The sequence below is a fragment of the Amblyomma mixtum genome, chromosome 1 (genome assembly GCF_055824585.1).
Source record: "Amblyomma mixtum isolate Tamu chromosome 1, ASM5582458v1, whole genome shotgun sequence".
In the NCBI taxonomy this organism is placed as follows: domain Eukaryota; kingdom Metazoa; phylum Arthropoda; class Arachnida; order Ixodida; family Ixodidae; genus Amblyomma; species Amblyomma mixtum.
The window spans coordinates 201,327,112-201,352,536 of NC_143012.1; the positions used below are offsets into that span (position 1 = coordinate 201,327,112).

The following is a 25,425-nucleotide window of genomic DNA, read 5'->3' on the forward strand; positions in this document are numbered from 1 at the left end:
AAGTAGCACGCTCGGGAGTCCAGTAAGCTCCGAAACGCGGGAAAGCCCGGCGGTTGTCTGAGTAACGGTTAGTAGACCTGGCGAAATCGCAGAGAACCAACATGCTACCTCGTGGAAGCATGTGATGATAACTGCGGACATCAATTGAGTCTTCAACCATGAAAGTGTGGGAGAATGGATTCGAGTTTCACATACTATGCCAGGGGCGATCGTCGGTGGGCACGAACGCCGCGAAAACTGTCAAAGGATCACTGTTGCGTGTGCGAGTACCAGTGGAGTAAGAGCCGAAGCACCGAACAAGTGGTGTGAAATATCCATCATCTTAGTACTGTGGGACGGTCGGGGTGGCGGAACCTGGCTTGGGGGAGGGGATCCTAGTCGAGCTCCTGTAGGTTTTCCCTGTCTCAGACGGTCGGAGATTGCCCACAAAACGTTCTCTGTGGTGTGGGAGTACGCTCGACGCCGAGGGCCCACAATTGGAGGACTGAGTGCTCGCCCTTCAAGGAGGCCTTAAAAGGAACTCAGGATCAAATCAAACCAAATCTAGTCAAAATCCCTGCTGTCCCCAATCCCACCTAAATCCCACAACCCAAACCAACTTCCAATTTCCCATCCATTTGCCCATCCCTTCCGCTACTTCCCAGGGTAGATCAGGGGAGTCTCCCCGGGCCCGCTCCCCCGGTTGTGGGTCGCTACGGTAGCATTTTCCCTTTTATTTTATTTTTCCACCCATGGGTGGCAAAAATATATTTTGCCTACGGGCCTATTCTGTTGTGCGTTGTGCGTACGCGCCTGTTGTGCGTACGCGGTGCAGGCAGGGGCATATTATTTTTATTTCCTTTTGGTTGCCCCAACCTAACAAATGTGTACTCGGCTTCCCTGAGTTTTGCCGTCATTTCTGTGTGCTTGTGTCCAACCGCCGTAACTACAAAAAGGTAATGCGCAACGTATTCGTGGAATTCATGCGGTGCTTGCGAGTAAACAATCATGAAAGCACCGACGTGCTATTGGCTCCTTCAGTTTGAACAATAATCTCCTGATAGGCTATGACAAGATAATTTAATATGGGCAACTAAAAATATCCCCAGAATACAGGGTATATGTCCTTAAGAGCAGCTTTTTAGTGCGAAGTGGAAAGAGCAGGGGAGATCGAGAGAGATCACAGGTGAGATCGGACCAAAGCAAATGGACCCTGGAAAACGAGTCACGGAGGAACCCGCGCAACTCTGAGAGGAACATGACCTGGTCGAGATTTTCACGAGCGAGTAGATTGGCGCAGTACCACTCTAGCTTAGCGTAAATGATTTTTTCACCCGTTTATAAAGTGTACATAGTGTCCCGAAGAAGCTGTCCGCTCTATTCTGAAACATTCCGTGCCGCAGAAGCATCAGGAAACGTCACGATCAACACCATGGATTGACGAACAACTTGTAAATTTAACTGCGAGTATGTGAAACCAATGTAACAACTCAAGGAAGGGTAGCGTGACTGATATGGACATATGCCGTATGCACATCCATGCCCAGAATGATCCGTACGCGGGCCGATCGGCCTTGGTGGCCTAGGTCAAGGAAATTGGTTGCATCCCATCAGGGTTCGGCGTCCTCGGCTGAGGATACCCATTGTGCGTAGAGCACCGGCACGCGCCTTATGAGCGAATACCTGGGCCAGATTAGGCAGGCGAAAAGAGAGCGAAGTGGAAAGAGGAGGGGGTAGGAACGTCTGGGAAAAGGCACCACAACCCATTTCCCACTCTTGTTTAGCACGGTTGGTGACGAAGCCATATATGTAGACGCTTTACAGCGCAAGCGCAAGCTATATTTGGCCACGTGACCATTCCGCCATCGCCGGTCCTCTGGATTCGGTGGCTGCCGGCGCGCAAGGACTACGACAACTAACTGAACCCGAGACTCGCCGTGAGAGAGCAACTATGCTGACGCACGTGGGATGGAACAAGGCATGACCCTAAAGGCCGATTCACACGATGGACCGTTCGCCCGCAGACCAGACGTCCCTTGGCGTTCCACTTCCGCTGCGTGAGGCTCGCGCATGGCCCTGGTAGGGAGAAAGGCCGCGCCCATTTCTCATCAGATCATCGCCACCCCTCGGGTCTGCACCTCTGCACAAAGCGTTAAATGCCATTAGGCATGCCCACGGTCGATCGCCATGCTGTTTTACGGACATTTTTCGCCAGGAATCAACTAGACGGACCGGAAAGTACGCAGGCCAAGGGTCCATCGTGTGAATCGGCCTTAAGAAAAGTGTGGAACAAAATTAGCTGTTGTTGAAGCTGGTTTGAGAATGAAAACGGCGGTGTGTCGGCTAACTAGACCCGTCTTGGCAATGGTAACGTTGAGTGCGTTCCATACAATTTCGCTACTCGCTTAATTAGAACATGTGTGATTTACAAGCTCATAATTAAATTATTCATGAACGCCTCAGTACATAACTCGAAGATACGTTCCTAAGAGATCCGTGCGTTCGCTGGAAGCGCGCTATCTGGAACCCTATCGCCCCACATTGCGTGTCGGGGTTTCAGTTGGTGTCTCATGACGGCGCTGCGACTGCACGACATGCACAATGGAAATTCACTGGAAACGTACTTCGCAACTAGCTCAATTGGGACATCTGTATTTTACATGCTCGTAATTAAATTATTCCTGCACGCCTCGGTACATATCTCGAGGGTACGTTTCTTAGACATGTGTGCATTTACTAGACGTGAGTTCATTCACTTCCAAGAGTCGAACTCCATCAAGACTGTCCGACTCTTGGAAGCGAATGAAGGCTGCCACGACAGTCGTCGCGGAGTGACGAAGGTATCAATTTGAGGTGATAGTTGTGTTCCTTGAAGCGGTTGTAAATGTCTCATGTGAGCGAGACGCCTGTCCGGTCCTGCGATTTGAGAGTACAGTGCAGAACATAATCTGTTTGTGACATCCTGCAAACTTTCGAAACAGGAATAAAAAAAGGAAAGCTGTGAATGACTCAATGCGTTTTCTGGCAGTTCGCTCTTCTTATGACTATTTATTCTCTGTTTCACGAAAAAAAATATACAAAGCATTGATAAGTGTGCTCTTTCCATCTCCATCGTATCGCTCTCTCTGCTGTGATTGTATTGGTCATGATGTGCTGAGACGAGCGCGTTAAATAACGATTTCGCTTTGTACTAAAACGTTTTGCTTTAAACTTCACGCTGAAGTTCTACCTGTCGAAATATGGCTTCACAAAAAAATATTTTGGTTTATTCTGTTAATTGTGGTTCATTTAATGCACCTGAAGCTATCGAACACTGCTTTATTGGCTGCAAAGACGCGATATATTTTTGGGGCATTCTACAATGGCACTGAAGAAAGAGTTTGTTTTGATTTCTCACAGTGTGCGTTACCTAACGGCCACCAAACGGACCCTTTAACATGATTTTCCTGCTCGGACTGCACAGCCTGTGGAAAATGCGCATGTTGGACCGGCATGCTGAGCCTGCCGTCACCTCCAGCATACATTTCGGCCTGATGATGCGCAGCTGAGAGGCACTTAAGAAAACAGTGACTATCAACCGGACTGGTCCCCGTTACTGACATGTGTCTCCTTGCCATCGTTTTAGTTATGTGGAGTTAAGACGTTTGTTTTAGTTGCCTGGTGTTGTGCTTCCATTGAAATTTCTCGCCTACTGGCTGATTACCTTGTAGAAAATGTATACAGCCCATACCTGCATATAAATGCGTGTAATAAAGAGCATGCTGAAAAAAGAAGACAGTCGTGGCGGAGTTGAAGCGTCCCCATCTCGCATGCCGGCGGCCCTTGGTCTATTCCCACCTACACCAAAATTTTCTCATTTTTTTATTAATTGAGGCCCCTTAATTGAGCCCTCTTCAAAGTCATATCTGCACCGTAACGTGATCTTTAAGGTTTGTACGCAACAACTAATTGAACGCCCCTGATATAGGTGAAACAAAATAGGGCAGGTGGAACTTTAGCAAGCCAAGGGGAACCTAGTAATTACGTCATACGTATAGGCTGGGCACGCAAGCGCAAGCAAGGAATGTAGCACTGGCGAAGAAGGTAAAAAAATTGGAGCCGTGAAGGCGTGATAGGGCGCAAGGCGCAGCTTTAGAAAATCGCGAAGTTTAGGTAGAAAAGCGACAAAATCCCTCAAAAAAATTTATTGCATTCCTAACGGCGAAAGCTGGGCGTCAACGCCCATCGTCCTTTGTCACTCAGTAGTTGAGCTCCGGCTAAGCTAGTAAAGTTCTGTCTAGAGCATCACTTATGAGACCAACTGCCTCCATAACAGTTTCCTGAGAGAACAACTGCCCCCATTAGCTCAAACAATGTATGCGCACGCCCACTAAGAGTGTGTATGTTAAAGATATGTGGAAGGTAGTGTGCGGTAAAAGCAAGCGAACACCTCTCACCTGACACGGTGTCTTGGCTGGAAAAAAACCATATTTTCCATTCCACGTGTCACAGAAATATATGCACCCCAAAGGAGGCATATCTCCAGGTTTCTGAAAGCGGAAGGCAAGAAAAAAGGAAGTGTGCGTTTCATATGTCGAAATATAAAAATTGAAGTATTCAGTGCAGATCACGGAAATAGAACCTGCTAGAAAAACCTCGCCTCGGTTTTATTGAGAACCTTATTGCGGTAAACTAGGCCGATAAAACTGCTGAAGTAAATTGAAAGAAAACGATTAAACAGGGTTAAAAGTACTTGTCCTCCACAGGGCAAGAACAAAAGGAAGGAAGGAAAGCCTAATGAGAAGTGCCGAGTGAAGCTTCTCGCTTTTAAAGCGAAACGTTTAGAGCGAAAGCAGGAGCCAAGGTCACTGGGAAGCCACATTTGACCTTCAAGCAGGGGAGCGATGGGGGGGGGGGGGGGGGGGGGGGTCTGTCATGTGGCTAACCAAGTGGTTCGCCGCACCTGCAGTGGCGCGTCCACCGCCGAAGCTGCGCCGACCATCGATCTTGCCAGCTGTGGTGACGGGACTAGCGACCTGACCCCGGTCGCTTGGATAGGCGAAGGCGCCGCTCCACCGTGCGCGCCTGCCATCTTCTCACTATGGACGAAGCAAGTTGCTTGGAGCCGACGTTCCAAGTCTGATCATCCGGCCTACATTGCCAACCGTGCGAGGGATTTAGCAATCGATAGGGAGCGTAAACACGCTAAACGGGTAGCCGAAACCGATGAGCGGGAGCTTCGAAAGCAAATGAAAGGCGCATAATTGCACCCCAAGGACAGTGGACACCTCAGTAGCGCTTTAAGCAACGTGGCGGTGGTGACAGATGTGCGCTGCATGCGCTGGCATTCATAACGTCGTGCCAGAAACGCTGTAAGGAACCTATGCAATCTAGGCACTGGAGCTATGCAATGAGCACGCGCTCAATACAGTTGACACCAGGTTCATGTCATCGCATACTTGGGGCCTATCCCAGAAGAAAAAAATACGGGCGTTTTTTTAGTCATTGACTGTTTCCGCAGACAGCGATTGAACGACGATTGAAATGTAAACATTAGCTGCAAACAGCGATCGTGCCCTTAATGAACAGTGTACAGAACGTTACTTATTTTCTCTAGCACGGCCGTAGAAAAGAGACGTACAATCACGTTGCTTAGTTAGTTCCTGCTCGATCACAATAAATTTTTCTGTACCGGGATGAACGAAAGGTGTTACAACGACAATATTTGAAGAGCGACTAAAGGTCCGTTACAATGACAATATTCGGAGATCGATTTTCGAAGGATATTCAACCCGATTCCATACAGGGAGCTTGCGTACAAAAGCATTTATTTGGAACCACTATATTAAATTTTTGTGCCGAGTGTGAGCTCTCTACACAACGATTTCAATTCGGAATGGCAAACCTGCAACTAAAGCTAACGTCGGTACTTTAGCGTATGCCGAGAGGAAATATCGTAAGCACTGTATGATGCTTCGTCCTTTTCACTTATTCTTTTTCTTCTTCTTCCTCTTTACTCTCTGTGACTTCATCCTTCTCACCTCATTGTCATCGCTTGGGCACGAAGGTCGACGATTCAGGTGGACGTGAAATATGAATAGTTGAAACCAAAGCTAGATTTGTTTTCTCCCTGCACATGTAAAGGAATGACGTCAGGTTTAGTTGCAGGTTTATTATTCTGAACTGCAGTCTTCCATCAGCCAACTGAAAATTTAGTATACTGGTACCAAATAGATGCGCTCTGTACATACGCTGCCCGTTATGACAATGGGTTGAATATCCTTCGAAAATTCAATTACTGTAATTGAAAGCAGAAAGATGCTGCATGCAACTGAGGTGCTTCAGTATCCGACAGCAGATGCACCGGCTGACAAAAATTAATTCTTTCTTTTTATCTCGCTTAGCAAATAACCATACTCTATGCTGTTAAGCAGAAGGGTGATATATAAATTCATCTCACCGGCTTCAACTGTCTCCAAGCAGTCACGGACGAGAATTTTGTAGCATGACCAACAACAACAAAACAAAAACATCGCACGCTGTTCACACAGTGTGTCATGACCTATAGCGTAGCAGATGCCACAGGATTAATTTGCTAAAAGAATCAAGTGGCTCTCAAAACGAAGAAGTCTAACCTGATTATCTCATTCGCTTTTGTTTATGAAGTACTTACAAGCATATTTATTACCAAGACCAAAACCCAGCTTTAAATTATTCAGCAACCCACGGAGGCTACTTTCCGGAAGATATGAAACCTGTCGGTATTTTTGCGTTGCATGTAACCTCAGGGTATTTTTATGTCAGAGGTAGCGTATGTTAGCCCACATGCAACATCAAAATACCCACGAAAGTACAAGATTGAACAGCCGTCGCCAGAACCCAGTTGGCCACCTGACACGAAATTCGGGGCCGTGAGTTTTGATCCCACCGGCAGCGGATGGTTATTTTTGTTTTTGCTTTTAATTAAATAACTTTCAGCAGTAAGTAATTATCGTTAAAGGAAACATTTTTCTTTGACTATACGTTAAGATCTGAGGACCCATCTTTTTCATGAGTGAGTTTTCTTCGCTGGAGTTTCCTCTTTTATAGAGTTGGACACACCGCACGTGAGCTGCACGAGAGCCAGAAACATATACAGAGAACAGAAATGAGCAGATAGAACTAAAAAGTACAAGTAAAAATAAAGAAGTAAGCATCGATAGGGAACAAAAGCGAGCGGAACCTGCAAGAAAAAACGGACTGTGCGTAGAAAGTGTAAGCAGTAGAGAAATACAATATCTAGATGCGACCTCTGCCTTGTTAAGCACCGCATGCTCATTGACAGACGTGTAGAGCTGAGCTCAGATAGTTGACAGTGCACGTGGCCGTGCAGCTACTTCTGTAGAAGATTGCGGAACTTGTCGCTCCTCCTGGCCATGAGAAAACGGGGGAAAAGAATCTTGACCCAACAACACAAGGAGCAGGAGAGGAAAAAACCCTAATGTAGTGTACTTTTTCTCTGCATTCGGTCCCACTGCACCCGCAGCTGGTTTAGCCCCGGAGGGTGGACTATGAGAGAGCGCAAGAAGAAAACCGTAGGGGAGGTACCCGAAGGAATGGTATCAGTGTAAAAGCAGGAAGTACAAATGAGAAAAAAAAAGGGAAAAAAAGAGAGATATGTGACCTTCGCAAGACCAGAAGTTTAGACAAACGTGGGGCGGTAGTAACAACCCAAATGTTGCATGCAGAAGGGGCATGACATCAGACGACGCAGTGAGAGGTGATTTATGTATTTTCATAGATGTCTGTCCTCGGAAGAGAGGTTAGGGTGTCGTAACATCTGATAATGCCCCCTTGCACAGTGTTAAATTTAAAATTAAACATGCTTCTCATTGTTCGCGCTCACGAGTGTTTTTGAAGCCACTCTGTAATGTTGTTTCTTTAAGTTTATCAAACTCGCAGCCTTTCTCGCGGAGGTCTTTCGAAATAGGCAGGTTGGCGAGGAATTGGACATTGGAGCGGTGGTTATTAAACCTGACTCGCAAGGAATTGTGTGTTTTTGCTATGTATTCCATTCGATAGTCTCCACACTCAGGCATGAAAGCCAGCGAGGGGGTGCATTGTTAGCGAATGCAGAGTAAAAAAAAAACTTTAGGTTGCTTTTCTCCAGCTCCCTCTGTTATTGTGTCAAGCTTCTTTTCCCCTCTGCCTTCGCGGCCAGGTGGAGCCAGATTTTCCCGCATTCTTCAACGAAGATAGCTGCACGGCAACGCACGCTGTCGCCCATCTCAGCTGAGCTCGACACGCCTGTCAATAAGCAAGTAATTGGTGCTTAACAAAGCACGTCCCATCTGGATATTGTGTTTCCCCACCCCTTGCATGTTCTGCTCATTGTAAATTTTTTCCTGCTGATCCCACTCACTTTTTTTCTATCCATGCTTATTTCTTTATATTCACTTGTTTTTTTTACTTCTACCTACCTATTTCTGAACTACCTATCCGTTTCCCATTAAACTGTTCTGTGATCAAACCCTATAAAAGTTGAAACACCAGCATGAAAAATCTCTCTCGAAAATGTTCGGTCCTCCGATCCAAACGGCGAATAAAATAAAGGTGTTTTCTTTCGCTTATATACTCTATATATACTTCGCTATATACTGTTTTAAGTAGTCAAACACTTCATGATCTGGCAACCTGTGTGTGTGTGTGCGCGCGCGCGCGCGCGTGTGTGTGTGCGTGCGTGCGTGTGTGTGTGTGTGTGTGTGCGTGAGTGTGTGTGAGTGTGTGTGTGAGTGTGTGTGTGTGTGTGTGTGTGTGTGTGTGTGTGTGTGTGTGTGTGTGTGTGTGTGTGTGTGTGTGTGTGTGTGTGTGTGTGTGCGTGTGTGTGTGTGTGTGTGTGTGTGTGTGTGTGTGTTCAATCCCTAAAGGAAATGGGTTTCAGGCGGCAGCCAGCCGCCGAAACGTTGGCCGCAATGCAAGTGTCCTGGAACAAATGTTTTCACTTTTCCTACATACTTTTGCATCAGGCAGGTGCGTTGCTATTCATGATGTATAAATATACCTATAAGCCTGCGTTGGTCAATGGGCTTAGGAAAACTTTAGCAATGAACTGGGCACAATATAGGCGGTTACCTTTGTTTACGTAAGCAAGAGTTTCGGTCTGTGGCTCAACCTTCGTCAGAGATAACAGTTAAATGATATCGCATGTTCAGCGCTCTTGGGCAAACATTTTGAATATACGGTTTTGGAAATATTGGAGGTAATGGTCTATTCTTCCGATATGTTTCAATATCTCCTAAACTTTTTCAATCGTTCAAATTGAGTACTTAAAACTGCCGTAGGAAACCAATGGGAACGTTTTTGACATTAGCAAAAATGTTAATAGCAAACACATGCAAGACTGCCAAGAAAGGATTTGCCGACATATTGATTGTTAAAGTGAGATCTAAGAATATATGGGGAAACTGCGTTCATAAACTCTTTCTCATTGAAAAATGCTTTTGTTCAGAACTACTGTCTATGGGTGTTCGAGAAAATCCGGGCGCTAATTGTTTTTTAAATGGGTTTTTGAATTAAAGGTACGCTTTTTGCGGCATAGAAATAGCAGTGGTAGAGGGGACAAAAAAAACGAATATTGCGGTTGAATAAACAGATGAAATAAATTATGATTATTATAGGTAGGCGCCTGGTTGCAATCCCAGATTTCTAGCGGCCCATCAGTAATAACTGTATTGATAAGGAGGATTTCGAAAACCGAATAACCTCACTGCTGTGGCTCAATAAATTTTGGCAATTTATAGTGCAATCCAAATCTGCGTGCCTACGGTGCGCGCACAGGGGCATGCATCGAACCGCTTCACTCCGTGGTGCACATGCTACGTGACGTCCTCTGTCCCGCCTGCACAGCTGGGCTCATCATTCCTAGCTGCTCCTGTCGAGGCCTGGCGGGAACGTCTATATCTTCCATTCTTTCTCTTATTTTACAGCCAAGTTTTTGTCTAGCCATATATCCCTGCATTCTGTCGTGAAACTTATAGCGCCAGCTGTAGGACCTTAATTACTTGGTGAATTTGTGTAATTTTATGTATATATTTAGTGCAGCGCAATTATTTTAATTTAATTCAATTCAATGGGGACCTTCCGCGGTCGGCAGGTACTAATACGGAGAGAGGGATATCCTCCTGTCTGCGTTCAGAGGAAATGAAGGATACCGAAGTGCGAGAGGGAAGGTAGAAAGATAGTTGGGAGGGTGGAATTAGTTTAAAACGCCAAACTAAAGCTGTAATGGCGTTCGTGGTTAACGCGTTAAGGCGGTAAGCTTAGCTCCAGAAGTATTTTCTTTTTACTTTAGGTATGCCTCAGTACAGGTCATTCTATCTATAACGAATAATTTGGAAAACAAAATACTGTCTGTTCTAAAGAATGAAATGAATTTGTAAAACAAAAAGCTTCTAGCATTCACGGAACCTCTTCTTTTATGCATAAAACTGCAGCTGGTGCTGAACACTATCTTTCGATTCAGTACGTGAGTTGGTGAAGAGAGGTCCCGATTTTGTCAGCGTGGCATATATCATGATTAGCTCACAGATCATTTTCCTGTTAAGGTCATGGCTACCAGGTTACCATCTGTCTCCCTTTTTATGGTGTTATTTGATAGCCTGGGGCAAGAACAAAGGAAGAGATATTCGGCACTGACATAGATTTAAATAGCTCTGTAGGGTACATCTGGATGTTGTCTCCATAGCTATTTACAACCAGTAGGTGAAAGAGGGTGCGAAGAACCTGCTTACAACTGTTGGCCTTTTGCTATCGTCGCAGTCGTTGATTAGATTTCTCAGTTGACAAACACCGCTTGCACATTCGCCCGGTCTCCCACTATATTCATTGTCTGGCAATTTTTCGGTCCTCTGTAAAAGGAGAAACAGCACAGATGTGTTAATAACTGTTTGCATCCAGCAGAAATCCTTCCGCCAAAATTAGTGTAGGACTGGGAAGGTAAGCAATTGTTTGTAAGCAGAAGTTAAGAGCGAAATCAAAACTTCCGGACGAGAAGGATGGTGCTACACATGTCCTGCGGTGCACTGAAAGGCTTAAAGGAGGTGTGTTACATATGTTCCGGCCACGGTGTGTTTTTCAATATTGCGAAGTTTCTCTTCTAGTACAGAGAGCACACATGCAGCTCCGACTTCTGTTCAATGCAACTGTGTTTTCTATTTTCGCTGAACAAATACATCATCCTTTATAAACGAAATGAGAATACAGAATACTTTCCAGACATAACCTCGTCTCAAAGGGAGGGGCACGCTCAGGTAAGCCTGTACTACACGGAAATTATCTAGAAATCTGAATCAAGTGCCAGCGGACCGCATGTTTCTAGGGTGCTGGGCTCATGTTTGAAACGTCCTCAAAGACGTTTCTAATCCAGCGTCGATAATTCAGGGCATTCGATTTGCAAAAAAATATATCAAGTTGCACTGAGTTACAAGTAATATTGCCCGATAGAGAGAGGGGAGGAAGGTGAAATTCGAAACAACAAAAACTTTGGCTGGAAGAGTGAGGCTCCACACTCAACCCATTTTAACTTTGTTTTCCGTTGTCACAAATTAATGTAGTTACTTAAGGACCTCTTACATATACAAGGAATTTTTTTTTAATTTATAGGTTTATGGCCCCGAAAACATATTGCGGGCTGCTAGGCTGCCCCAATAGAAGTCCATTATTTTCAGTACTTCTTGCATCTCTGAGTTCTGTTTCGGTTTTTGCTTGTGTGGAAAGGATGTGCCATGATCTGCCAAACCTTCAACCGGGTGAAGCATGTCAAGCGACGGCCGACCCTCTGAGTAGAAGTAGCTACTCCGCAAAGCGACGCAATTGCAGCGGACTGAGAGAGACACGTGGAGCAATCCCCTGAATGGTATGCGTCCAGACCGCCTGTGACCGGAGGGACGTATACCTCAGTGGCTGCCCTTCATTCGGCCCAAGTACACTCGTGAGCATGTCAGTTGTCAGACTTCGAAAAGCCTGCTTTGGCTCCACGCGCGACGTCCACCGATAACGCCTCGTTTGGGATAGCCTGCATCTGAGCATGCACCACCACGATGATGACACTGCCTTCTAATTTATCGCCGCGGCCATCCACAGCCGCCATCGCCAACGATCGCCGGTGAAGGCGCTGTGGACCGCGGAAGCAACCCCGAGATAACATCTCTCGGCACGCTCTGCAACAAAATTTTAGCGTACAAGGACTTTGATGCTTGCTTCGGTCATCAGAACGCTCTGGCACGATGATTCGATGAAATGTTGCGCGTTATACGTCATCGTGGCTCAATGGTTATGGTGCTCGGCTGCTTACAGGGTTCGGTCCCGGCCGCGGTGGACGCATTTCGATGGAGGCGAAATGCTAGACACTGGGTTGTGCGTGTGTTCTGCGATACTAGTGCACGTTTAAGAACCCCAGGTGGTCGAAATTATTCGTAGCCCTCCAGTACGGCATTTCTCATAACCGGAGCCGCTTTGGGATTTTAAACCCCATACATCACACCAAATGTTTCCCGCCAGAGCTCTCACACGCAAAAAAAAAAGAAAGCAATGCATAGTGCCCCTATCCGGTCAGTAGTTTCGCAGCCTTGCACCGCATACAGCGCTCCGAATGGCTAAAGGATATGGCGAAGCCGGTGAGCTCAGCAAACAGCGAAGATTTGGCAATGTTATCAATGCGGCCATGCATGCTCACACACACGCTGTCTCGACTAGGCATTATCCCTAGACTTAGAGCACGTAACCCTGAGCGGCCCGGAGCAAGGTCAGCTTACGTAGTTCGCGAAGGCGGAGCTCGAATACAGTCAAGAACCAAGTGCCAGCGACATCTACTGTTGCAATAGAATGGGAGCGCCAAAATAAAATTAGCGGATAAACGCAAAAAAAAGAAAATTGTTTGGTTAGATACCTGGGGTTTATAAGCATCTGAAACTCCGTTCTGGTTACAATTCAATGAATAAAAAGGAACTTATTAGTGACTAGAAAAATATTTTGGTTGTGGTCTTTTGGTTGGAAGGTACAACAGCTTTCTATTTAAAAAATATTTATGTTCGCGTTCCTTCACAGCAACGGGCTGCGGCTATCATACAATTCACCTTGACTCAGAGTTCCTAAATAGTACCTAGGGGGAGAACTGGCGCCACCGTACATGAGAGTTTCTTGAAGAACACTTCAGCCACCACGGGAATGCCGGGAGGACGAGATTTCTTGTTTTACGTGGCTAGTGTGAGGCTGAAAGCGTGGATTGTACCTCGAAAGTGGTAGCTGCGTCGTGGTGCTCTCTTCTGTGCGCTGATTAAGTCATTTCAATACTGAGTTTTTCACTTCTTCAATAGATTCAGTGTTAGTGGAAGGTTATTTTTAAACTAGTATGAAAACTTTCACAGTATTTCTTCGATGCTCTTCTCAAGAAGAGTAGTATCTTTATGTCTGAACCCCCGTTTTATGCCCATTAAGAGCCAAGCCAAGCAAATAAGCTTCTTCTTCCCGGCATTCCTAGCCTCTTCATAGTGGATGGAGTGTAGTGCTTCCACCTTGCCATCTAGTTATATTAAGAAACTCTATGAACTTGACTATTCTGGGGCTTCCTTGGCGCTTGCTGCTGGTCTTGGCCGACGTATCTCGTCATCCCATGACTTCGTTGCGTGCGGCTGCTCGCTCTTTACCAGCGTTAATTCAAATGCCTGCTTACTTTTTCTCCTCGTACTATGTTCTCATCTACTATGTGTACGTGCTTGCTTTTTGCCTTACCTTGCCACAGTTTCTATAGTAAGGGTTTCACACTGCTGACTTCGGAAAGACGATATGTGGTTCGTGACGACGAGCGCACAGCGCGCGAACTGATGCTCCTTACGAAAGTGGGAAAGTGACAACTGCTCCTCTGACATCACATTGTAAAAGTAGGGCGGTACAGCAACATTGGTAGCGTGGTATGCCATTGTCACAGAGTGACTATAAAAACCAGAAAGGTGTCTTATGACGCCAGTTCGGGAGGTGTCAGATACGATTTTCAGATGATCACTTGGTAGTTCGTACAAAAATGCCTGTTCCATTCTCATTTTCGCTAATTTTATGCCACATGCAGTAGAATTGAATGACTGTTTTTATGGTGAATGCACGGAGTGAAACAATGCTTGACTAATATTCATGCTCATGATGATGAAACGGCCTCACAAAATAAATCTATAGCCCCATCTCTTGCAAATACGAAGCGTATGCCGCCTCGAACGTTTGCACTACTTTCATGTTACTGTGTAATAAAATCTTCGAATGAGGATTTTTTGAAGCACTGAATTTTGTGGACATCTTGATGACATGGTTAGTGCCCTGTTATTATAATAAATAAGAAAAGAGAGCAATGTCACACGTCATGGTATGCTCCCTTTAGAAAAAACCCCATGCTCAGATGCTATTGATATTTATTAGGTCAGTGTTTTGTTTGAAACGTTCCTGGGTAATCTCCTAGATCAAGTGCTTGCTTGAACGTTTCCTGTGACTGCGAGCTCAGCATTGATAATTTTTCATTCTCCGCTACCCTCTCTTTCTTTCTCATTCTATTTTTAAAAGGCTAAAAGTTTTTATTAAGGATATATTTTTTAGCTTTAGCTCTCCCATACATTTCCCATCAATATGCTGTGGATGATACCTCAACCTATAAAATTTTTCATACATCTTCTGCACGAAAAACATGCTTGTTACCGGCCCCTGAAATACAGCAGCTTAATCTCGCGTACTTCTCGGCAGAATGTAGGGTTTATATCCACTTTTCTACCAACGCGTCGTTTACTCCAGTTGTACTAACAGTGGCTGTTGTTACAGCCACTCAGCACATAATTCGCCCTTGCATTATGGGACGTCATAGCTTCGCTGCAACTTATGGAATGCGTGTTAAGGAAAGATTCGCACCAGTATTTGGCGTTGGGCGGGGCTGACCTACATTCCCACCTATCTGCTGTGAGCTCCCATTACTGCCTCTCGCCGCTTGCTGCTTCGCGCTATCAACTATCAAGCGTGGACAAACCTTTTCGGCGCAGTCACAAACACTCCCCTTTCTATTTCCCCGTTTGGAAGCCCCGGCAGAGGGGATCCAATGCAGGCTACGTTTCTTCCTTTACAGGCTTCTGTTCTTGGAAGGGCTAACTTCATCATCGAGCGAGTGTTGTTATTGTTCTTGTTCTTGATCTCACTAGCCATGGCACATACACACGCGGGAGATTAGCCAGGGTTTGGTCGTGAATGTCAAGTGAAATCACATAGGCGATTGCGAGGAAAAGAAAACTATGAGGCGGAGAAGAACAGGTCAATAATGACAAATACGAAAAATATTGAAATAGGATAAAGCTAAGTAAAACATTCTTGAAATATGAAGGAAGAAGAAAAATGCATATTTTTAGACATGTGAAAGAATTTTAAATCCAGTTAACAAGGAAACCTTCCAGTTCTTATATTATAGTCGCGAAGGCAACCTCAAACCCTACTTAACGCGAATGTCTTGGCGCTCGCACCGAACGAGAGGAGAACTTGGAGTGACACAGGGAGCCTTTGCCTCGAGAGAGGGACCTCCAGATAGGTCTTTGTCTGAAGAGCGAACCGCCGGCAAGAGAGGAGCAAATCTTCTGCTGTTTAAACTCCGCCGCATGTGTGACAAAGTTTTGCCGTAGCCAAACCGCATCTACATAGTTGAAAATTTAGGAGGGGGGAAAATTTTCATCGCAAAAGCATCACGGACACCTCACACAATCTTGATTTACAAGATCGAAGATTCAAAGTGTATCTTAAGCGCTGGAAAAAGGAAATCTCCACCAAATAGAAGTGAGGGACGGGATATATTGCAGGGACACTGATAACCGACCTTACCAATAAGTCCGCAATAAAGAGCTGACTGGTTCAGTTTTATTGGGACTTAACATCCCAACGCAACTCAGGCTATGAGGGACGGCGTGATCGAGGGCTTCGGATAATTTTGACCACCTGGGGTTCTTTAACATGCACTGACATCGCCGAGTACACGGGCTTCTAGCATTTCGCCTTTTCTCTTCATCGCAAAGAGAGCGCCGTGAGAGTGATCGCCTCGGGTCTTTCTGGTCAGTAGCCGAACACTACAACTATATAGCAACCACGCCGGCAGGAGGAGGTAAAAATTGACTGCGGTTTAGCTCTGCTTAAACCTGGAGGGACGCGAGAGCTCCGCCGAGCCGCCTACTTATACAGCTGCGACACCTCTCCTCTTCTCCATCCCCCCGCACCCCCTCCCACTCGACACGGCGCATGCGCAAAGCTGGTGTAGCTCGATTTCGCCGGCGCGCCACGTCGCCGGCAGGAGCACCTGCTCTACACCACGTGACCAACCGGCTCAAGGCCACGGCGCCGCCGCTGAGCTCAAGGGGTGCCACGCTGAATTCTCAAAGTGTAGCTCTCGCTACAATAAGTAGCGTCCAAGGACCGCACATGGCCTCGCAGCTGACTCAGGCTTTTCTAGCTAGGCTTGGCCGCTACCCACACTTTGCTACGCCATAACATATAGAAGACGATGGGATCGTCGAGAGGTGTAATCGCATACTAAGAAACATGGCAAGTCACGTTATGCACAAATGCTACAAAATCTGGAACAACTTAATCCCATTTGTATTGTGGGCGCACCTCGAAATACCTCAGGAAACAAACATGCTGCCCGATTTAGAGTGCATTACGGCAGGAGCCCGACCAGACCACTCGCGATCTTTCAGCGCACGTGAACAGGTCAGATATGTTTCCCAAGTTGGCTCTGAGAGGAGCCCACATAATTGCTTCAGAAGCTTCGTGGACAGGTTGAGATAACGGCTCCCGCTCGCCGAGGTAGCGATGCAAAGGCATATAACAGAGCTATACACCATAATGGCTGAAACGGCGGCGACCAGGTTCTGTTGAGCCTGATGGTGGGGCGAACTTTCAGCGAAACGTTTTTATCGCTTCCAGTAGGACAACAAAGATAAAATTTGTATCCCGTTGACACTGGGCCGCGAAAATTTCTCTTGTTTAGACCAGAACACGAAAGAAATTTGAGTGCCACCATTTTCCGCCATGTGGACTTCCGGCCTGCCACGCGAGGCCACATACGGGAGCAGCGGCTAAACCGCACAATGTAAAGGCTGCACGACGCCGTAATTGAACACGTATTTTGCAGTGATCGAGTTAATTCTCCCGCGACTTTCATCGAGGCCGTTGTGTTCACTACTTTCAGTGAGGCCGTTATGTTCAATAGCGATGGGTTTTGCAGTCCCCTTGTCCACCACCGGGGCACCTGCCTCCGGTTAGTGCAAGAACTTCGCGTGCGATTTTCTCCAATCATGCTTTCTCCAACCAGCTCTCACCACACGTATATAGCTGGGCACCACTGCAGCTCACCCAACCTCCTCAGGGAGGAGAGCGGCAGAGCGGCTCGAAGCAAGGAAACAGACTTCCACGTCCACAGAGGGGACGTTTATTCACCCCGTCGGGAATGCTGCGAGCATCCCTGCATTTTCCCATAACACCATCACTAAATGCTAAACGTAATCCGATGGCCACACAGGTCGACCATACTAAACACTGCACTTACTCGTGCTTTCGTACTTGCCTCGAACTTCGTTCTACGCACCACAGCAATCCATATTTTACGCAGCTTAGCATTTTTGCCGCCAGATTAGAAACGGTGCAGGCTGAACACTCCGCAGCGGCAGAGCTCTCGACACACGGCGCGCACATCACATACACCGCCTCACAACCCCGCCACTTGTTTTTCTCTGGTTGTTATGTATGCGAAAAGAACGCAGCGATGCTCAGGTGATTTCTTCTACTTCCAGAAGCATGACACGCACATTTTTAACCACACTGAGGGATCGCAACGCTCGCTTGTTGTGCATGGCGCAAAGGCACTTCGCAGCTCTTTGGCAACCCGGCGGAAGATGGCACCTGATGCCTTCGTTTCAAACTAGGCGCGGACCGCTCCCGGTGTGAGAGTACCACATTCTGGTCTATATGCTAACAGACCCCAGCCGTACTATACGCGAGCCAGTCATGTAGGCATCATTCGACGAAGATGAGGAGTTTGAAAAAGTCTAGTGCGCGCTTTCTGCGAAAACTACTCCGCGCATTGAAATTCCGATTGAGCCGACAAAATTCGTGCATTTCAAGGAAGAATAATGCTTGGAAATAACTGACGTTTTTGCAAGGAACACGAGAATGTTGCGATACTCCTGCATTCGCTGAGCCAAGCATTTATCGCGTTGTAATCGACGACCGTTACAGACCAAAACGAGCCTTTCCGTATGGTATACATGAGCATCTCGTAAAACAGTTCAGCTGCAAAGTTTAAGAACTGTTAGAGCTAGGTATGATATACCCAGCCGAAAGTGAATAAGCGCATCCCGTTACTTGCATGGGAAAAAGAGGATAGATCAGTTCGGCCACATTTTGAATACATTTAGTTCTGAGCACTGAAATATGTTGTTGTGTTGTGTTGGGTTTAATGGCGCATAAGCGACTAAGGCTATCATGCGCCAAGCTCAGGGTATAAAAATTTTTTTATATAGGATGTTATACAAAAGTCTAAATGAATGGAGGTGTTAAGGGCCTAAAAAGTAATTCGTGCAACCCAGTAAAAATATAAGACAAAATTTTAAAAGAGACTTATGTTGAATGCTTTAAAAAGGGTTGGCAACCTCGGCAGCCATCCTTGGCTGTGCAAGGATCTCGAGGTCCCGAACCGACGGAATAGTGACCTCAGCCGTCTTCTCACGACGGAGAAGGTGGATGAGGTGTGTCAATAAATAGTCAAGCACGGAGTAGGAATTCAGTTTTTCAAGTGCATTGGCTTCTTTGAAAAAGTTAAAAACGCTTGACTTATCAATAAGAGCACTGAAATATGGCGGCGTATTCGTTATGAGTCATACCCGGGTACTCGTCTTGAAAGTAGGCCAGTAAAGATTTGTAACTGCAATACATTTACGAAGTGGCTATTGGCAGGTCACTTTAGAACAAGAGAGCTACCACCTAACTTCCTTCGTGACGTACGGGGGCCAGTATACCCTTGGCGAGGCATTCTCTTCAGGCTAAAAAAATTCAGGGGGGCACTTTGTTGACCTCAAGTGCGGTGAGGCGAAAGCCTTAAGCGCAGTGTTGCTACTTGTGTCACTGATGTGTGGTTAAGATGTTAAGCTTCGCCTGTAAGAGCGGAACGCGACAGCGTCTTGCAACGCTGCCAGAGAGTCCATAGAACGCCATCGCCAGTTCGGCTCTACGACTTGCTCGCCGGTGAATTGGTTTTTGAGGAAAGGAAATTATATGTCTCTCATATCTCGGTCGACGCCTAAACCTCGCCGTAACGGGAAGGGAGGAAGATGGGAGTGAACGAAAACACCGTATTCACCAGACGCGCCTTTGTTGATACCAAACCATCGGGCTGGCATGGCGGAGTGGTAGCGTGCTCGTCTCGCACTCCGGAGACCGGGGTTCGATTTCCAAGTTCGGCCAATTTCCTACTCGGTTTTATTTATTTATCTGGTCTGACTAGAAAGGTTAATTAGGCTAATTGGGTAAGTAAGCAATTAACTAAACTCAGTCCCACTTACTTGGAGCATCACTATACATTCCCTTTAATTGGTTGCATGGTTAGTAGCCAAAGTACAAATGTCCCCGTTGGAAATTGGTGCACTGTGACGTCACGACCGTTTCGACCAATTGAAAAGCGTGACATTTCTGTCGACAACTGCTGCTTACAACGATGAGGCATTAAAGGCTTCCGCCTTAAAACGCTCCATCAAAGTTTACAGTCCAAGTACATACCTCGGGACAAACACAAAGCCTATTCCATTGCGTACCTCAGCGATGTCGCGATGTTCTCGCAGCCATGGCCGGAAGGCCTGAAGCATGTAGAGTCAATTCTGACTGTTTTACGAGAGGCTAAGCTCAAAATAAGCGGTTAAAAATGTCAGATTTCCCAGACGCGCTTAAGATGCATGGGAAAAGTAGTAGCAGGAGGTACGCGTGTACCAGATCGTAACACGCTGCTGTACGGGACCTGTCCGCACCAACGGCTAAGAAAGAGCTGCTTAGCTTTCTGGCGCTTAGTGGATACTGCAATTAGTATGTGAGCAGATACGCAGAAGATACAGCTCTCAAGAAGCATCGAGTGCCAAACCCAATCCCTCGGTCGGAAAGAAGCTCAACAAGCATTCGACCAAATAGAAATGCCACTTTGCCGAATGACTATGCTCAGAGCACCGGACATCAGCAAGCCTCATTGGATGTACAGGTATGCGTCTGCGATTGCAGCTGGCGCCTGTCTGTCGTATATGAACGAGCGTGTTCGGGAGAGTCTGATTCCTTTCATTAGCCACTGCTATATACCAACACAGTCGAGGTGGTCTTAGGCGCGGAATTATGCGTGGAACATTGACTATTATCAAAGCGCTGGAAAAAATTTTACTTCGTGCTCGCGGCCAAAATAAATGTCGTGTTCCACCGTTACCGTTCGTCTTACCTGAAGACGTGTACACCACATGGTTTAAAGCTCACAAGGTGGGCGGTCGCATACCAGCGCAACAGCTTAAATATCACTCGCCGAAAGGGAGCAAACTCGGCGAGTGCTTGAGCATTGCCTCGCCTCCCCAAATGTGGCACCCGCATTGTGTCGCCTTCCCAATATAGCATCGAAGAAGTACAGTGAAGTTTCAGCCATGACCCCCTCCGACGTACGGTGAACGTTCCCTGAATACCGTGTGCATGTGCTGCTTTTTGTGTTTGTGCGTTCTTAGGCGCCGTGAAAGACACTGAATGTTACGCAGACTGATGGACTGGGGACGGGCGACATGGTACATAGAAAAATGTTCAAACGCCTGTACCGCAGTGTCTTGGTTCTTGCATGAACTCACTTCTCTGATATCCTCTTGAGATTGAAGTTGTAGAGCCACTGAGCTCAAGATCTTCACGCAACACGAGAAATATTTGTTCCAGCCGGCCTGCGAGTCATGTGCCCACAAGGTCGCATTCATGAGGACCCGCGCCAAAAGCTAGGCATATTGCCGCACTTAGTTTAGACATCACTCTACCGGCGCCCCCGTGCGGTCTGTCTTCGACCTTTGTCGCGCTCCGGACTTCGTCCTCTTCTGCTCGGTGCTAGGCCCTGCCGGCTGCGCTCTGCCCAGTGTGCTCGCCAGGTACTGTTCTGCCAGGAACAGAACGTCCTACCGGCGTCTGTGACATTTTTGGTGGAGGTGCGGGGTACGATCTATGTACGAAGAGGTCCCAGGAACCTCCAGCGCTCAGCCACACCCCCTGGACACGACACCTGTCCACAAGTGAAGCCGCCGCTTGAAAGGCTTAGCCCCCGAGTACAATCCCCTCACCGCGCCATCCCGCAAGATGACCTCTACGGTGGCCAGCCAGACTTTCCAGCAATCTGTGAGTTCGCCACCACTGCTTCTTCATTCGCCTCGTACGCCCGCGTCGTTTCATGGTGACAAGTTTGAAGATGTGGAGGACTGGTTGGACGGGTATGACAGGGTCGCTGAATTTAATCTGTGGGACGAGGACCGCAAGCTTCGGAACGTCTACTTTGCCCTCCAGGACGCCGCCAAGACGTGGTTCGAAAACCACGAGTCCGCCATCCACACCTGGAAAGACTTCCGGCGCCAGTTGCTGGATACGTTCAGCAGCAACGAACGGGGGGAGCGTGCTGAATTCGCCCTGCAATCGAGAGCGCAGCAGCCAAACGAGAGCGTGGCGATGTTCGTGGAGGATATGGCCCGGCTTTTCAACCGCGCTGATCCTTCGATGTCGGAAGCCAAAAAGGTGCGCCATTTGATGCGGGGAGTGAAGAAGCAATTGTTCGCTGGGCTCGTGCGCGATCCTCCGGCTACAGTCGCCGATTTTGCAAAGGAAGCGGCAGGCATGGAGCGCGCCCTGCAGCAGCGGTTTGCGCACTACGGCCGTCCGTCAAACATCTCTGCTGTGGAGAGCCACATGCCTAGGCCCGGGGAGGAGAACACCTCCCTCCGAGAGCTCATCAGGAGCATCGTTCGCGAAGAGCTGCAGAAGCTTCGCTCTGTGGAGCAGCCTCCTAGTGTCACCGCCATCTCGGAGGCTGTCCGTGACTAGATACGCCGCACGGTGCAGCCCACTCCACCTCCGCAACCGTCAGCGCCCTATGTGATGACATACAGCGAGGCATTGCGAAGTCCTGCGCCACCACCGCCGGCGTTCTACTCTCCTGCCCCTACCGCGCCGTCCCACCGATTCCCGCATACGACAGCGCTGCCAGACGACCGCCCACCCGTCACGAAGGCAAACATGTGGCGAACGCTGAACAACAGGCCCCTGTGCTTCCACTGCGGCGAAGCAGGCCACATCCGTCGTCACTGCCCGTACCGCCGGATTGGCCTGCGCGGCTTTTCGCCAGACGCACCCCTGCCATGCTATGGTGAACGACCCTGCGAGATCGATCAGTACCTAGCGGCCAACGTCCCACCTGCACCCACTGCCCAACGTCAGTCCAGGTCACCGTCACCTCGACGGTTTTCTTCACCAGCCCGCCAGTCCTACGTCCGGCAGTCCTCCAGCCCGCGTCGGGAAAACTGAGGACGGCGACCCCCGAGGTAGGGCCGCCCTCACAGGACATAATGACGAACATCCTCCGCTCACCGACGTTAGCATGCGACCCGACCTCCGACCCCACGCCGCGACGACCTTTCGACGCCCAGAGACGCCTTCGCTTGACGCCCCAATTGGACAGTCTGAACGACCCTTAAGTCCAACGACTTTTCGACGAACGGAGACGCCTCCGCTTGACGCCCCAACCCGACAGCGAGAACGATCCCCTATTCCGACCTCCCTCACACAGCGTTTTTCTGAAGGTGACCAAGCTTCGGCTGAAATCCCGGTCACCGTTGATGGCAGCCGCGTGACTGCTCTCGTAGATACCGGCGCCGATTTCGCCGTCATGAGTCGTGGTCTGACGCTTGTCCTGAGGAAAGTACTGACACCTTGGCCTGGAACGCACATACGGACAGCTGGAGGCCATCTGGTGACACCGCTTGGCGTCTGCACCTCTAGAATGGAGATTCGTGGTGTCACCTTCACTGCCTGCTTCGCTGTATTGGCTCATTGCTCGAAGGACCTCATCCTCGGGATAGATTTCCTTCGGGAACACGGTGCGATAATCAACCTCCGCGAACTTGTCGTGACGTTCTCACCTCAGTGTGCCATAGCCGATAGCAGGGAGCCCGACAGGCCTGTTTTTCGCGTGTGTGATGACAATGTCACGCTACCACCACGCTCCAGTTTGTTTATTACGGTGGAATGCTCCAACCCACGCACTCCTCACGGGGTTGCGGAAGGTAACCTGTCGTTACTGCTGAGTCAACAAGTCTGCGTTGCGCGAGGTGTTACTTACCTCCGCGGACTGCGAACGCAGCTTTTTGTTACGAACTTCAGCGCCGAATACCGCCACTTGCCGCAAGCAACCGCCATAGCCTATTTCGATGAAATTAGTGACTCAGTCTCCCACTGCGCCTTGTCCCTCAACGATACCCATGCACCGACGTCTGACGCCCCTGTTATGACTGACGTGAACCCCGACCTAACCGCCGATCAGAAACACCGCCTCCACATGATCCTCGACTCTTTTCGTGACTGCTTTGCGACCACTTCTAAAGTTCTGCAAACATCGGTCGCTAAACACCGCATTGTAGTGGATGAAGGCGAGAGGCCTATACAACACCACCCCTATCGAGTGTCTGCGAAAGAACGGGAGGTGATTCGGAGGCAGGTTGAGGAAATGCTCCGCGACGAGATTATCCAGCCGTCAACAAGCCCGTGGGCTTCGCCCGTTGTGCTGGTCGCCAAGAAGGATGGCACTCTCCGATTCTGCGTCGACTATCGTCGCCTCAACAAGATTACTAAAAAGGACGTTTATCCGTTACCCCGAATTGATGACTCGTTCGATCGCCTGCGTCATGCCCGATACTTTTCCTCTCTTGATCTACGCAGTGGGTACTGGCAGATCGAAGTCGATGAACGTGACCGTGAAAAGACCGCGTTCATAACCCCCGACGGTTTGTACGAGTTCAAAGTGCTCCCCTTTGGCCTGTGTACCACTCCTGCCACCTTTCAAAGAATGATGGACACTGTCCTGGTTGGCCTCAAATGGCAGTCGTGTCTCGACTATCTTGATGATGTGGTTATTTTCGCTGCGACCTACGAAGAACATCTCAAACGCTTGAGTGCAGTATTGACGGCAATCCGATCAGCCGGTCTATCTCTAAAACCCGAAAAATGCCACTTCGCGTACCAACGGCTGAAGTTTTTGGGCCATGTTGTGACACCTGAGGGTGTCAGCCCCGACCCCGACAAGAAGGCCGCTGTGGCTGCGTTCCCGACTCCCACTGATAAGCGAGCTGTGCGCCGGTTTCTTGGCCTCTGCGCATATTACAGACGCTTCGTGCAAGACTTCTCCAGGCTGGCTGAGCCTCTCACACGGCTGACAAAAGACGATCAGCATTTCGTCTGGGCACAGGAACAGGAGGACGCCTTCGAAAAGCTCCGCAAACGCCTACAAACAACGCCCATTCTTGCCCATTTTGACGAGGAGGCGGATACAGAACTTCACACCGATGCCAGCAACATTGGCCTTGGTGCAGTCCTCGTCCAGTGGCAAGATGGTGTTGAGCGCGTGATTGCTTACGGCAGCCGCACGCTGTCTCGGTCCGAGGCGAATTACTCAACCACTGAAAAGGAGTGCCTAGCTGTTGTGTGGGCGATAACGAAGTTCCGGCCCTACTTGTATGGTCGCCCGTTTCGGGTCGTGAGTGACCACCACTCACTGTGTTGGCTCGCGAATCTTAAAGACCCCTCGGGCCGGCTAGCTCGTTGGAGCCTTCGCTTGCAGGAATTTGATGTAACAGTTGTCTACAAGTCGGGCAACAAACATAGCGATGCAGACTGCTTGTCCCGTGCTCCTATCCCGTCCAGCTCTGATGACCTCGAAGATGACCCTCTATTTATTGGTGCTCTGACCACGTCCGCCCTCGCTCAACAACAGAGGGACGACACGGAATTGCGGCCACTCATCGATTATCTTGAGGGTACCGCCTCGTTACCGCCTCGTCTATTCGCGCGTGGCTTGTCGTCGTTTTGCTTGCGAGATGGCGTCCTCTACAAATGAAATTACGGCCCGTCTGACTCTGGTTACCTGCTCGTGGTTCCAACGGCGCTCCGCACTGACGTTTTGCAGGCATGCCACGACGAGCTTCCTTCCGGCCACCTCGGATTTTCTCGAACGATGGCACGAGTTCGTCACCGCTATTACTGGCCCAGGCTTTCTGCGGCTGTCAAGCGTTATGTACGCACTTGCCGCGAGTGTCAACGTCGGAAGAAACCACCTTTCAAGCCGGCTGGCTTGCTCCAACCCATTGCTCCGCCGAGAATTCCTTTCCA

The 25,425-nt window shown here is 48.4% G+C and overlaps 1 protein-coding gene across 3 annotated transcripts in view; it reads right to left on the bottom strand.

Annotated features, from left to right (window-relative positions):
* The window catches only part of LOC149370544 (uncharacterized), a 57,789-nt gene that overhangs the window by 9,234 nt on the left and 23,130 nt on the right, over positions 1-25,425 (bottom strand). The window contains exons 5-6 of one of the 3 annotated variants that reach the window (XM_089583624.1): positions 10,728-10,844; positions 4,416-4,508 (exon numbers count right to left, since the gene is read on the bottom strand). In XM_089583624.1, coding sequence (XP_089439750.1) covers positions 4,416-4,508; positions 10,728-10,844 — 210 coding nt within the window. The remainder of the gene's footprint in view (positions 1-4,415; positions 4,509-10,727; positions 10,845-25,425) is intronic. The other 2 variants (XM_089583637.1, XM_089583636.1) reach the window with 2 other exon arrangements.